Below are 13,506 nucleotides of genomic sequence, written 5' to 3'. Positions count from 1 at the left end.
CCAGGAGGACACCTTGTATTTCTCAACCCATCTGAAGTTTGCAGTCTGCCCTCTTTATCAATAGAGTTTCCTGGCCAGCTGCAGGCTGGGGTCTGGCAGAAAAAAAAAAATATTTTAGGGATTGTATTACTCCATCAAAGGAGAAGACTGCTGGAGTACCCAGTCCCCTCACCTGTTCTTTCTCTCCTTTCTGCCCTTGCTCGGCCAAAAAACCAAAAGGCCAGTGCCCTAATGACCTCCCTTCCAGTTATCCTACCCTTTGTCCGCAGGCCGGGCCTGGCTGTACTTGGCCCTCAATGAGAACTCGCTAGAGAGCTACCTGCGGCTGTTCCAGGAGAACCTGAGCCTACTGCACAAGTACTATGTCAAGTGAGTGCCTGCCTCACGGAGCTTAGTGCTCCCTTAGAGCGTCATCCCAGAGACTCTTGTCACACACATAACTCCCAGGGTGCCCCAGTGTGGCCCAGCCTGGCCTTGCATGCTGAGGGCACGACAGTGATGGCCCAAGACCTATTAGAGCCTCACCAGCCAGTCTGATGGCTTTTGCCAGGAAGGCTGGTGTTTCCCATAGGCTCTGTGTGTGAGGCCCTTGGGGCTGCAAGCCTGGGAGCGGTCTAAAATGCACACACCCCTTTGGCACAACCTTTTCTGGGGCTACTGCAGGAGCAGAGTATTTCTAGCAGCAGCTGAGAGTCAGGGGAGCTGCATGCTCCCAGCTCCATAACTGAACACTGGCAGTGTGGCTCCACCCCACAAGGAGAGAATGCCAGAAAGGGCTGGATGAAGACTGGATGAGGCTGGGTGCAGTCCAAGAATGGGGATGTCACGTGACAAATTTCAACACTGTGAGGTTGGGTCAAACCGGTAACCAGACCCCAAACTCCCTGTGTGTCCCTCCTTGTGTCTTGCAGGAACGCCCTGGTCTGCAGCCATGATCACCTGACTCTGTTCCTGACGTTGGTGTCTGGGCTAGAGTTCATCCGGTTCGACCTAGATCTGGTGAGATACCACAGCAGGGCTGCTTGTGGGAGCAGACGAGAGGACAGAGTGGGTGGTGGTCTCATTTTTCCATGCCCCATATGTCTAGGTCAGAGAAGGGTTTCAACGGCCTGAACAGCTGAAGTGAATGAAGGATGGTGATTCTCTTTGGCTCATTTCTGGCCAGAACTGCTGGTTCTGGGCAGCTTCTTTATCTCTTTCTCCCAACTCAGAGAAAAGGCACATTGCCTGGAGCGTTTTTGCACTGAAGTGTTCACCTTCATGTTGAGGACAAGGTTCTTGTACTTTGTGAGATTCTAGCAGGTGTCACGGGTTCCATGTTCCCCAGTTGACTTCCTCTCTCGGCCACTGTCTTCAACCTCTCCCACACTGTAGGATATGATGTTCTCCCAGAAAGGGCTGAAGAGTCTCCAAAGAACCAAGACAAGACGGATGCAGCTGCCCCCTCCTAATAAATTACCTTCCTTAGTCCCTACCCCAGCGACATGGACTGAAGATGAAATTTGGCTAGCAGGAGCAATGAAAGAAAATGAGCAACCCTACTAATGACAGTTTGAGGTGGCGTCAGAGGGCAGTTTGGGTTCTGGTCATTCTGTGACTGCTGTCAACCAGGCGCACATAATTTTAAAAGCCAGGACCAGTCAGATTACTCTTTTTTTAGCAGCTTCTTTCAGAATTTCTTACCTTAAGCTTATGAATTTCCCAAAGAGAAACTAGCACAGGAGGGTACAATGTGGCCCATCGGTGGCTCCCAGTCCTTCAGAGTCAGTCTCCAGTTCAAGGAAGACCATGTTTTCTAGCCCACATGGGGCTCCCACCAAACATCCCCTTTTCCACTCTTTCCTCAGGATGCCCCTTACTTGGACCTGGCCCCCTACATGCCTGACTACTATAAACCTCAGTACCTGCTGGACTTTGAAGACCGCCTTCCTAGCTCAGTCCACGGCTCGGACAGCCTTTCTCTCAACTCCTTCAACTCCGTCACATCCACCAACCTGGAGTGGGACGACAGTGCAATTGCCCCATCCAGTGAGGGTGAGTCCCCAGGGGCAGAATGAGCTGCGCCGCTGCTTTTGGAGCTGCATAAGTCAGGCTCCTGGTGTGGCGCAGTAGGATATGCACTGAACTGCTAACCACAAGGTCGGCAGTTCAAACCCACCAGCTATTTCCCAGAAACCATAAACAGGGTCATTGTGAGTCGGAACCGACTCAACCGCATTTAATAAAGAAGAAGGCCGGCTCCCTTGGTTTGTTCATATTCACTGGTTGACCTTTGAAGTTAAACAGAGGACGCCGTCTCCTGGGTCTTCATTTCGTCAGTATCCTTGTGGTGGCTAAAGGATTGATTTGGGGGACAACTGGCCAAAGGGATCTTTTATGAGTGTTATACAGTTTCCAGGGCAGTGGTGGTTCAGAAGTAGAATTCTCGCCTTCTATGTGGGAGATCCAGGTTCAATTCCTGGATACTTTATCATGTACATCAACTTTTGTCTGTTAGTGGAGGCTTACACGTTACTAGGAACAAAGACCTGACTATTTCCAAAAGTCAATCGGTAAAAACCCTGTGGAGCGCAATAGTCTGGTCCTACTGTGCAGGGGGTGGCCATGAGTCAGAGGGCCCACTCATGGTAGCGACCAACAAGAGACCCTTTTCCAGAAGGCTATGGTCATGTGCCCAGGGGCAGATTTCTGAGTAAGAAAAGATTAGCATTGTGCAGATGTGGGTGTTGCCTGCTTTGGGAAGGTTGTCCTGTCCTAGATTCTTGGCAAAAAGAGGATTGGCAACTCTGAGAAAACAGTGCCAGGCAGGTCATAGGTTTAGGGGGAAACTTGCAACAGTTTCTCTTATGTCTGTCCAGTTTCTCAGAGCGCCCCCTGTACTTGCTCACGTGTTGGGGATGACCACCCATTGCCTCCTCGGGACCCATACAGCAATGTTAGCAAATCTGTAGCTCATTGTGTTGGGTTGACAAGCTGCTTATTGGCACAGGGTGGTTTCTTTCAAACCTTAGGCCTCATGTTCACTTGTAAAACTGCTTCCTCATCTTCATCCCATGTGGAAAAGCAGATGCCATCATTTACTGTACCCAATCTCACCTCTAGAGATGGGGATCCAAGCCAAGTTCAGCCCCTGGGATTCCCCAGAATTGCCTCAGCACTGAGACCTACCTTGACCTTCCTCTTTCTTTGTTTCTGTTTGTGCCACGGGCCAGATGTTCTGGGGAAAGAATCACTTTCGGACTTGTTTAAACTCATGGTACAAGCTGAAAATGGCAGCTGTCACCTTGGGTTGGGCCTTGAAGGAGCAGCCAGTCTGCCCAGGGATACAGAGAGGTCCCTTGGAGCTCCGCACGCCCCCACCCCCAAATTTAGAGATTCTACAAGTGGAGCTGCTGAGCAGGGCTGTATGACCATGCTGGGGTACAGAGGGAGGGAAGAAAAGGGTAGAAAACAGGGTTAGGTATAAGGCAGCTGAGGTTCTTCTCCAGAAGAAAAGGATTTAGAAACGGATTACCTCAGAGGTCTTGATAGCTGACCAGAGGCTCCTGGACCAGTTCCTGACCTGAGGCCATCTACCATCCTAATCTGCTCTCCTGAGTTTGTTCAGTAAAATGTAGAAAGTTGAAATTTTTCCTCTCGTCCTCTCCCCATGTTTCCCACCCCATTGCCCCCACCCTCCCTGGCCTTCCACTGCCTGTGTTTCTAATCTTCAGTTTTGTCCCTCGTTTTTATAGATTATGATTTTGGAGATGTGTTTCCAGCAGTGCCGTCTGTACCCAGCACAGACTGGGAAGGTGGGACAGAGTCTGCTGTTTACCCTCTTTGCCTGTTTTGCGACGTTTCCATGCCAAGCTTGCTGCATGTCTCAGAATCAGCTCCTTGTTATTTATCATAATGCCAGTGATCCTAACCAAGCTGAGCGATGGAATTCTGCAGTAGGAGCAAGTACCTGAGTTTAGTTCCAGGCGAGTCCCCTCTCCCAGTGTAGGACAGTTGCCTTTCCTCAGTGGTATTGTGGAGGCACTGATTGGCTGCCACCAGGGGCATACACATCACCTTAATGCTAATGCCAGTGGGTGCAGTGGAGGTGGGTAGGGAACTGCTAACGTGGGACTCACTTGGCACGTACCCTAGTAGCCTGACCCAGGCAACAAGATTTGTTCTGGAAAATGATAGCTTTACCATGTGGGCGGTAAGCACCTTTAGGTCAGACAAGCTTTCATGCCAAAAGCATCAAGGAGCAAAGACAGGGCTTGGTTCTTTCAGTTCATTCAAGATGGTTTCTTCTCCAGTATTTTTGAAAGAGACCAGGGTCCAACTGAGGGAAGTTGTTCAGGCATAACGGAAATGCCCAACAGGGAGCATTTGAAAGTTTAAGGTAGATTATAATCGAATTTGTCCACATGTCATTCTGTCTACTTCTTGGGCACATTTCCAGAGCTGTTTACCAGGTTCCCACAATTCACCTGAGGTTAATGCTTCCACTGTAATTCTGAGGCCGTCACCAGATCCCCCTTACCCTGTGGGCTACTTTCAGCTGGGGGCCCAGCCTCATGAAGGGGGAGGTGCTGGCCATCTCACCCTGGGGGTAGAGTGGGGATGAGTGGCCCTGAGTAGTGGATAACAGGTGATCTTTCCCCAAGCCCTGTGAGTATGAAATAATTTAGGGAAACAAGATAGGGCCAGTCCAGCCAAGAGCAGAGCGTTGAAGAATCCCACTTGCAGATTGGCTTGAAACCCAGAATTCCATCATTTATTCTCTTAGCCTCTCTCCTTACAGAATACATGCTGGGTGTTGTGTCTCTCCCCCGCACCCCCAAGTCTAACAACTAACCCTCCTTCTGACCCAGCTACTTCCTGCCTGTTGCAAGGCCTGCACTTGACAAGCAGGCCTGAGCTCCCTCTGCCAGCCTCCAGAGCTCACTGTGGGCTGAGAACCAGCAGACCACGTTGCGCTGCTTGCTCGGCGCAGGACTGAGCCATGGGGCAGGGTGAACTATGACCCCACAGAGGTCTCCTGCTTGCCCGTTCCCCGAGCTCCGGAGACTTTCTGAGCACTCTCTGATGGCTCATCTGGAAAGGCTTTGTCATCTTCTCTTTGGACCTGGAGCAAGGCAGAGTTTGGGGGCAGCCCCCGACTCAGGTCTCAAAGGGGAGGGAATTGGGGTCACCTTTCCACGGTCCTTGACTTATTTCAGAACAAGTGTCCTAGCCTTGACACCCATGTCACCCAGCTCACGTACCTCTCAGGACCCTTTCCCCATGAGCATCTGCAAATGCTGAGGAGAACCGCAGGCTGGACAAGAACAGAGGGCTGTTTAGGTCGCACAGTAGATCATAAGCTGGGCTGCTAACCACAAGGTCAGCAGTTCAAATCTACCAGTTGTGCCGTGGTAGGAAGATGAGACTTTCTGCTCCCACAAAGTTTACAACCTCAGAATCGCTATGAGTCAGAACCGACTCAACAGGATACCACCACCACCACCACCTTGGGGCCAAAGGGCAGTTACTTACATCTGAGAACTAAGGCTCTGGGGTACCAGGCCAGCTAATGAAAGTTTCACATATGGCTGGAGTGGTTTCTAGCAAAGCTAGCAGTTGCCTTAGGAGACCAGTGAGTTTAGGTTAACGGCGGGGGAGGAACAAATCAGAAAAGGAGAGAGAATGTTGGCACATCTTGTGGACCCTGATCAGTGTCACTGAATTGTATATGTAGAAATTGTCAAATTGAAGTCTGTTCTGTTGTGTACATTCTCAACAACAACCAATTTTCTTAATGGCAATATATTTCTTAAAGAGGGCAATATGCTACATCAGCTGATAGCTGCCCAGTGGTTGCTAAGGCCCACGTAGAAGTGGACAGCAGATCGGGGCCTTCTGACCAGGGCTGTAGGAAGCATGTTTGCTCTGTCTCCTCTGGGAAGATCATGGTCAGCAAGATGTGTGTAAACTGGCAAATGGAGCATAAACATCCTGTGTCCCTTGCCATTAGTCATCACTGCGGCTGTCCCACCAGCTGGGCTTCAGCTCTCAGCTGGGATATTGCCCATACACCACCGGAGAAATGCTCTGGCTGCTTTCCTAGTCAACCCTCCACCTCTCCCTGCCCGCTTCTGGGTCGGGAGATGAATGGTGGGGAGTACAAAGTAGCTCAACTAGCTCCTCTCTGGACAGGCAGTCCCTTCCACCCCCATCTCTCTTGTCTTCTCCCAAGGATGGAGCCAGGGGGAGAGCGTGACCCAGGGACGACCACGCAAGCTGAGGATAGAATAAAACTGAACTGTCTGCACCCTCCCCCCCTTAGAGGGGTGTCAGTGGAACGTCAGGGAGAAGAGTCACCTCTGAAAGGCCCACTGGGTGCCGCTTTCTTCTCCCCTCTGCATCTCTCTCTGCTGCCTCTGTCATGTCATCTCATTCCATCCTCATGCCCTGTGTCTGTCCGTTCCCATGCTCTTCACCCCTTGGCTCCCAGCCTCTTAGACCCACTCTGGACCCCTCACCTCCTTAGACCCCTCTTCTCTTTCTTCTGTTCTCTGCTTCCTTTGAGCTCTTCTTTATTTACCTCTGCATGAGACCCTTCCCCAGGAGCCTTTAGGGGTCTCTCAGCCCTGCCAGGTCCTGTGGGGCTAGGGGGCTGCCGGGTACCCCTCTGACGGGCAGGCTCTCGGGTTTACTGAGAATGTGTGGCCATTTTCTCTTCCTGACTCCCGACTCCCCTTGGCAGCGTCACAGTCACCATATCTAAGGGGCTCAGCCTAGAGACTATTTAAACCCCGGGGCTCTTAACACAAACTCCTCCAGATTGTTGTGCACACTCCAGGACCCCCAGTGGTGGTGATGTTGTGGGTTCTCCAAGTTGGTCTTAAAGCACAACCCAACTTCCTGTCTGGTGAGGCTTCCGCTCTTAAAACCAGGCCACCTGTCTCCCCCCGAGATAACTTAGGGGGACCAGGGGGCTAGATGGTGTCTGATGGGCTGGCTCTCGTGTTCTTGTTCTCCCAGACGGAGACCTCACAGACACGGTCAGTGGCCCCCGCTCCACGGCCTCAGACCTGACCAGCAAAGCTTCCACCAAGAGTCCCAGCCAGCACTACAGCCACTTCCCTGAGGACCAGGGAGAGGGCGTGTCCTCCTCTGACACCACCCCTGTGCACACAGCCTCTCTGGACCTGCCAGAGGCCTGCACCCAGCTGGAAGTCATCAGGTCAGTGAGGGGATGCCCCTGAGGGCAGTAACCAGGGGTCCTCCTCTAAGAAGTGCTTCTTTAGCCACAGCCCTGGGACAGGCGACATAGGCAGCAACCACGGCTGGTTCCAGGACCCACGTCCAGGGACATCTGTCCATCCAGGACCAGAAAGCCCTCTCCAGGCTAGCCTTTTTTCCAAGGGAATACTGAGACGTTAGGGCACAAGTGTCTGTGGTTTGGACTAATCCTTGTTCTGCTGGATCCTTTAAAGAAATAGACTCTTTGCCCTGTCAGCAGGCCATGGGAGGAAGGGAAGAGGTGAAAGTCAAGGGGGCCCTGGACTCAAGAGTCGTCTGGGATCGCCTGCCTCCCCTCCTCTCAGCTCTTGAGACGGAAGGCCGATTTGCACTGTGAGTTTCTTGGGTGCGTGCTGGCCCAGTGGTAGGAGAGGGAGCTCCCCAGGACTGAAGCCAGGAGCCCCACTCTCACAGGCTGGTTCCAATGCAGAGCAGCCTAGTGGCTTCCGGCCTGGTGAGCTCAGCCAAGCCCACTGCTGCGAACTTGAAACAAAGAACGTGGGGTAGGCATTTGAGCCCCGAAGAGTATATTTCTGGGTGATGTACCCATGATGATAAGGAATGGAAAACAAGGTCAGCTTAGGGAAAGGTTGAGTGGACAGGCTATTGTCCTGACCAGCCCCGGCATGCTTTTGAGTTGTTCCATGAGCTGGAGTTCCGTAGGACCTGTTCTGGTGCCCCTCTGGTGCCTCCATCTGTGGCTCCCTCGTGTTGCCCCCAGGGCCACCGGTGCTCTGGCTGTGCTCATCTCTCGGACCCACCCTGCCTGACTTCCTCTGGTGCCTCAGTATTCTTATCACTCTTGTCCCAGGGTCACCAAGAAGAAGAGAACTGGCAAGAAGAAGAAAACCAAATCAGATGAGGAAGCAAGTCCCCTTCACCCAGCCTCTGCCCAGCAGACGTGCACCAGGCACGAGGATGATGCAGGCCTCAGGCAGGACTCACCAGATGCCACCCTGGCCTTGCCTCCAGAGGAGGGCAGGGGGTCCAGCAGCACAGCTGTGAGCAGCGAGTCGACTCTCGGCCACATGGGCCTCCTCATCCCCGCAATGAAGGATACCTCCATGGAGCGCGTGGGACAGCCTCTGAGCAAGGTCATTGACCAGCTTAATGGGCAGCTGGACCCCAGCACCTGGCATTCCCACCCACAGCCCCCGGACCAGTCCTTTCGGACCGGCTCTCCCGGGGACGCCCCGGAGAACCCACCATTTTGCGACTTTAGTGAGGGGCTTCCAGCCCCCATGGACTTCTACCGCTTTACCGTTGAGAGTCCAAGCACTGTTGCATCAGGTGGTGGCCACCATGACCCTGCAGGGCCTGGCCAACCGCTACATGTTCCTGGTAGCCCTGCGGCTGTTGGCCAAGAAGAGGAGGGAGGAAGAAGAGGAGAGGGACAGGCGCCCGGACCCCTAGAGGACAGCCAAGTGGAGGCTCGGGAGCCAGAGGCTCAGGAACTGGAGGCCCACTTGCCACTGGTCAGTGAGGGGCTGGTGCCTGAGCCGGAGCCTGGGACCCAGGAGGCCCTCTGCCAGGTCAAGCAAGAGCAGCCCAGCCCGGGTCTGAGTAGTGCAGAAGACTCCGGGGTGGATGAGGGGCAGGGGAGCCCTTTGGAGTTGCTCCACTCGTCAGAGTTCAGGTGAGCAGGGTGTCTGTGCAGCTGGTCGGGCAGTGCCCGGGTCTAGGAGCTGGGAACACTGCGCCTCTGAACTCCAATAAGTTAAGCACAAATGAAGCCCTCTCCCGGGTTGAGAGACTGACCGGGCTCCTGGTGGGAGGCTCCTGGCTTCTCCCACCTGATGCCCGAGCAGCCCACCCCACACCTGTCCCCCCCACAGAGTGGACAACAATCACCTGCTCCTGCTGATGATTCACGTGTTTCGAGAAAACGAAGAGCAGCTGTTCAAAGTAAGTCCCAAGGAGCTCAAGAATGAGCGAGAGAGGAAACGCGGCAGGGGTGGGATGACCCACTGGCCAGGGCCGGGAGTCCCAGTCCCTGACCAGCGTCAGCTTTGGTCACCAGATGATCCGGATGAGCACCGGACACATGGAGGGCAATCTACAGCTGCTGTATGTGCTGCTCACAGACTGCTCCATCTATCTGCTCCGCAAAGGTACCTGTGGCCCCCGGGCAGGCCAGGACACCTGCTGAGAACAGGTTGTAAAATGACACTGTCTGCTGCCCCTCTCCCAGCTGCCTGTGTGTGGTAACTGAGACACTTAATGGAAGGTGTTGCTGGTCCCCACAGCCCAAGGCATGAGGCTGCGGGGGCCCCCCTCCATGCCAGTCTCCTACCTGGTCCTCTCAGCTTGCAGGGACAGGAGGGTCCTTGCTGAGAACCTGGGGTGGGGGAAGGACAAGAGGCTGTTTGGGAGTCATAAGCATTGGGGTCTCCTCCCTCAGGGGCCACAGAGAAGCCATATCTGGTGGAAGAGGCCGTGTCTTACAATGAGCTTGACTATGTGTCGGTGAGTTCAGGTGCCACACTTGTGAAGGGCAGGGCTCCTTGGGTTGGCCAGGCTGACCTGCAGACCACGGCAGGCACGTGCCCGACTTTGCCCCCAAAACGAATGCCAGCTTTTCTCTCCGAGAAGCGTCTGCATGGTGCTGGGGGATAAGACCAAGCTTGAGGAGGTCACTTCCTTGACACTGTTTCTGATCCCTCCCTCCCTCCCTAACTCTAGCCAGGGCCCCAGACTTTACTTCCCAAGACCCCTGGGTCTGTATCTTCCCTCCCATGCCCCCATCCAGCTCCCACCTGGGCGTGGCCGCCTCCTGCGGGCAAGTGGCCAGAGCTGCATGTGAACATGTGGTATCTGGCAGGTCGGCCTCGACCAGCAGACAGTGAAGCTGGTGTGCACCAACCGCAGGAAGCAGTTTCTTCTGGACACAGCTGACGTGACCCTGGCTGAGTGAGTGGCTGGACCCCCACCATCAGGGTTGGGGTAGGAAGTGGGAGTGAAAAAGCCAGCTTTGTTTCCTCTGGAACCAGCAGTCTGGAGAGCGACCAGTCACACTGCCACTGTGGTTGATCCCAGTGAGCTCAGACCCTCCATGACCCAAAGATTTACCCAGCAGGACTGCTGGGCCTCAGTGCACTCTCAGTGAAAATTACATACGAGATCACGCTGTGCTGGGAAGGCCCGGATTGTGGTCTTATTGTAGAAGACCTAATGGTCACCGCCTCATCCAGCCTCTTCTCAGTATCAAAAACCACCACTGGGACTAGGTAGGCCTTTTCAAGGCCAACATTTGATGGCCTTGGACCACCACCTTGGACCCCACCCACCTTGAGTCTTGACTTTCAAGTCTCTGTGGCCCTTCCAAATCAGGAATCCTGGGGTCTGAGCCCTGTCCGGTAGAGGGTGGTGTGGCGACTCCCCAGGCCTCTGACAGCAAACCCCACCCCCATGTAGATTCTTCTTGGCTTCTTTGAAGTCAGCCATGATCAAAGGCTGTCGGGAAGCACCCTACCCCAGCATCCTGACCGATGCCACCATGGAGAAGCTGGCCCTTGCCAAGTTTGTGGCCCAGGAATCTAAGTGTGAGGTAGGAACCTGGGAGGAAGGGCCCAGTCCCTGAGATCCGGTGCTCTTCTGACCAACCCCGATATTAGCCTTATTTATTCCTATTAAGTGCCATCAAGTCAGTTCCAACTCATAGCAACCCTGTAAAGGGTTTCTGAGGAGCAGCTGGTGGGTTTGAACGTTTGATCTTTCAGTTAGCAGTCCATTGCTTATCTTACAGTGCCACACCAGTAGTGTTGGCATTAGGTAGTTCAAAAAGACTCTTGTATTCTCAGTCACCCACCTGGGAGGGTTCTCCAATTCCAAATCTTATCCCCACTCCCAGGGCTTTGTCCTTGAAGCTAAAACAGCCTTGCTTTCTCAGTGGCTACACCTGATCCCCTAATCCTAGGCTGTCAGTCAGCTGGGCCCTGACTCAGCTACCTGCCTGGCCCAGGCCTCACTGCTCTGCCCACTGCCCTGACCCCAGGCGTCCGATGTTACTGTTCGCTTCTACGGGCTTGTGCACTGGGAAGACCCCACAGAGGAGTCCTTGGGCCCAGTCCCCTGCCACTGCTCACCCCCCGAGGGCACCATCACCAAAGAAGGCATGCTGCATTACAAGGCCGGTACCTCCTACCTGGGCAAGGAACAGTGGAAAACCTGCTTCATGGTACTCAGGTGGGAGTCCCCAAAGCTCCAGGCCTCCAGCTCAAGCCCCAGGGTTGAGGAGTAGTCAAGTCCCCAATAGGGACCTCTGCCACAGGTCACTGAGCAGAGAGACCCTGGGGAGGAATCTAGGAGGCTAGGAATAGACATCCCCCACAATATTGGAGCTTCTCTGGAGAGCCAGCCATCTGTGGGACCCAAGGAACCCCAGAGTACCCCAGGTGAAGACCTGGGCAGGGCCCCACTAGACACACCTCTAGCTATCCCCAGGGCCAGAGGGAGTCTGCTGAGGGAGCAGCTTTCCCCTCCGTCATCTGTGAGTCTTCCTTTACGTCACTTCATAGAAAACAGGCTCCTCCCTTCCTTGGCCTCTGAGGTTATGGGGGCGCCTCTGGGACCTGGGCTTTGCTTAGGCCCCCATTGCTGGAAAGGTCTCATTCTGCTGTGTTGGCCCCTGCAGCAACGGAATCCTCTACCAGTATCCAGACCGCACTGATGTCATCCCTCTGCTCTCGGTGACTATGGGGTAAGCTACAGGCGAGCGTTGGGCCCAGTGTGCTGCCCAAGGCCAAGATTCCAGAGGTGCCCAGCCCCACGCTCCCATTTCTCCATTTGGAAATGGTGCTCCCCCTTGTCAAATCAACCTCTCTCCTTCAGCCCTAAAGAGCTCTGGTAGCGTAGTGGTTACGAATCGGGTTGTGAACCGCAAGGTCAGCCATTTGAAACTACCAGCTGTTCCACGGGAGAAAGATGAGGCGTTCTGCTTCTGTAAAGATTTACAGTCTCAGAAACCCTGTGCAGGGTCACTATGAGTCGGAACTGACTCCATGGCACACAGCCACCGCCACCACCTTCAGCCCTGCCTATCTGGCAGCCCTGGATTTGGCTGAACTCTGGGTGTTCCCGGCAGTGCCTAATGAGATGGGGGGCAGAGATACACAAACTTAGATAATCTAACAGGGCCCTTAAGAGGGACCCTGAACGAGTACGTGCCTCAAGGGTTAGAGCTAAGAGCTGGCCGCACCTTCTTGCATGGCCATGCTTAAATACCTTGTCCTGCATACAGAGTGGAGCTCTGGAGCATCTTTAAACCTTTCCTGAGAGCCCAGGGGTCTGGGCAGCCTTTGGGAAGGGGCATCCCTGCTGTTTCCCCACCTTGAGCCAATCTCAGGCCTTTCACTCCATGCCAGCCTGCCCCTAGCCCCACATCTCACCCTCCTCCTCTGGCCCAGGGGGGAGCAGTGCGGTGGCTGTAGGAGGTCCAACACCACGGATCGGCCCCACGCCTTCCAGGTCATCCTCACTGACCGGCCCTGCCTGGAGCTCAGCGCTGACAGCGAGGCCGAGATGGCCGACTGGATGCAGCACCTCTGCCAGGCCGTGTCCAAGGGGGTGAGTTCCTCCCCACTTCCCACCGCCCCAGCCAGGATCCCGGGGCTGCTTCCCCAGACCCAGTCAGGGGCATCCAGTGAGGGCCAAGACAGGGGACTTCTGGGGCCAAAACTGACCCTGGGGCTCAGGTCTCCCTGCCACCTGGCCCATCCCCACCGTCACCCCTAAACTCATGAGGCCTCTAGCAGGGCTGGGAGACTTTTCAAATTGGCCCCAGATAGACCACCGGCCTCACCCCTGACCCTCTGCTGACGCCCTCCCAGGTCATCCCCCAGGGGGTCGCGCCCAGCCCCTGTATCCCCTGCTGCCTGGTGGTCACCGATGACTGCCTCTTCACATGCCACGAGGATTGCCAGACCAGCTTCTTCCGCTCCCTGGGCATAGCCAGACTGGCCGACATCAGCGCTGCATCCTCTGAGCCAGGCAAAGAGTACTGTGTTCTGGTGAGCTGGGGAGGGGACAGTGGAGTGGCAGGCCTCCACAGAGGGAGCTGGGTCTGCTCACAGGGGACAGTGGAGTGGAAGGCGCCCACAGTGGGAGCTGGGTCTGCTCACAGGGCACAGTGGAGTGGCAGGCCCCCACAGAGGGAGCTGGGTCTGCTCACAGGGCACAGTGGAGTGACAGGCCCCCACAGAGGGAGCTGGGTCTGCTCACAGGGGACAGTGGAGTGGCAGGCCC

At 54.8% G+C, this 13,506-nt stretch overlaps 1 protein-coding gene across 1 annotated transcript in view; it reads left to right on the top strand.

Moving 5' to 3' along the window:
- PLEKHM2 (pleckstrin homology domain containing, family M (with RUN domain) member 2) overlaps window positions 1-13,506 on the top strand; it is a 55,554-nt gene that overhangs the window by 40,445 nt on the left and 1,603 nt on the right. The window contains exons 4-18 of the mRNA XM_006866360.1: window positions 270-369; window positions 912-999; window positions 1,848-2,034; window positions 3,735-3,794; window positions 7,003-7,204; window positions 8,075-8,899; window positions 9,099-9,168; window positions 9,284-9,374; window positions 9,665-9,729; window positions 10,085-10,173; window positions 10,678-10,810; window positions 11,258-11,448; window positions 11,897-11,962; window positions 12,669-12,828; window positions 13,092-13,271. Of these exons, the coding sequence (XP_006866422.1) occupies window positions 270-369; window positions 912-999; window positions 1,848-2,034; window positions 3,735-3,794; window positions 7,003-7,204; window positions 8,075-8,899; window positions 9,099-9,168; window positions 9,284-9,374; window positions 9,665-9,729; window positions 10,085-10,173; window positions 10,678-10,810; window positions 11,258-11,448; window positions 11,897-11,962; window positions 12,669-12,828; window positions 13,092-13,271 (2,507 nt within the window). The remainder of the gene's footprint in view (window positions 1-269; window positions 370-911; window positions 1,000-1,847; window positions 2,035-3,734; window positions 3,795-7,002; window positions 7,205-8,074; window positions 8,900-9,098; window positions 9,169-9,283; window positions 9,375-9,664; window positions 9,730-10,084; window positions 10,174-10,677; window positions 10,811-11,257; window positions 11,449-11,896; window positions 11,963-12,668; window positions 12,829-13,091; window positions 13,272-13,506) is intronic.

This window comes from Chrysochloris asiatica, unplaced genomic scaffold (assembly GCF_000296735.1).
Source record: "Chrysochloris asiatica unplaced genomic scaffold, ChrAsi1.0 scaffold00090, whole genome shotgun sequence".
Taxonomy (NCBI): domain Eukaryota; kingdom Metazoa; phylum Chordata; class Mammalia; order Afrosoricida; family Chrysochloridae; genus Chrysochloris; species Chrysochloris asiatica.
The sequence above is the reverse complement of the archived record's forward strand: the minus strand, read 5'-3'. Positions and strand labels throughout refer to the sequence as shown.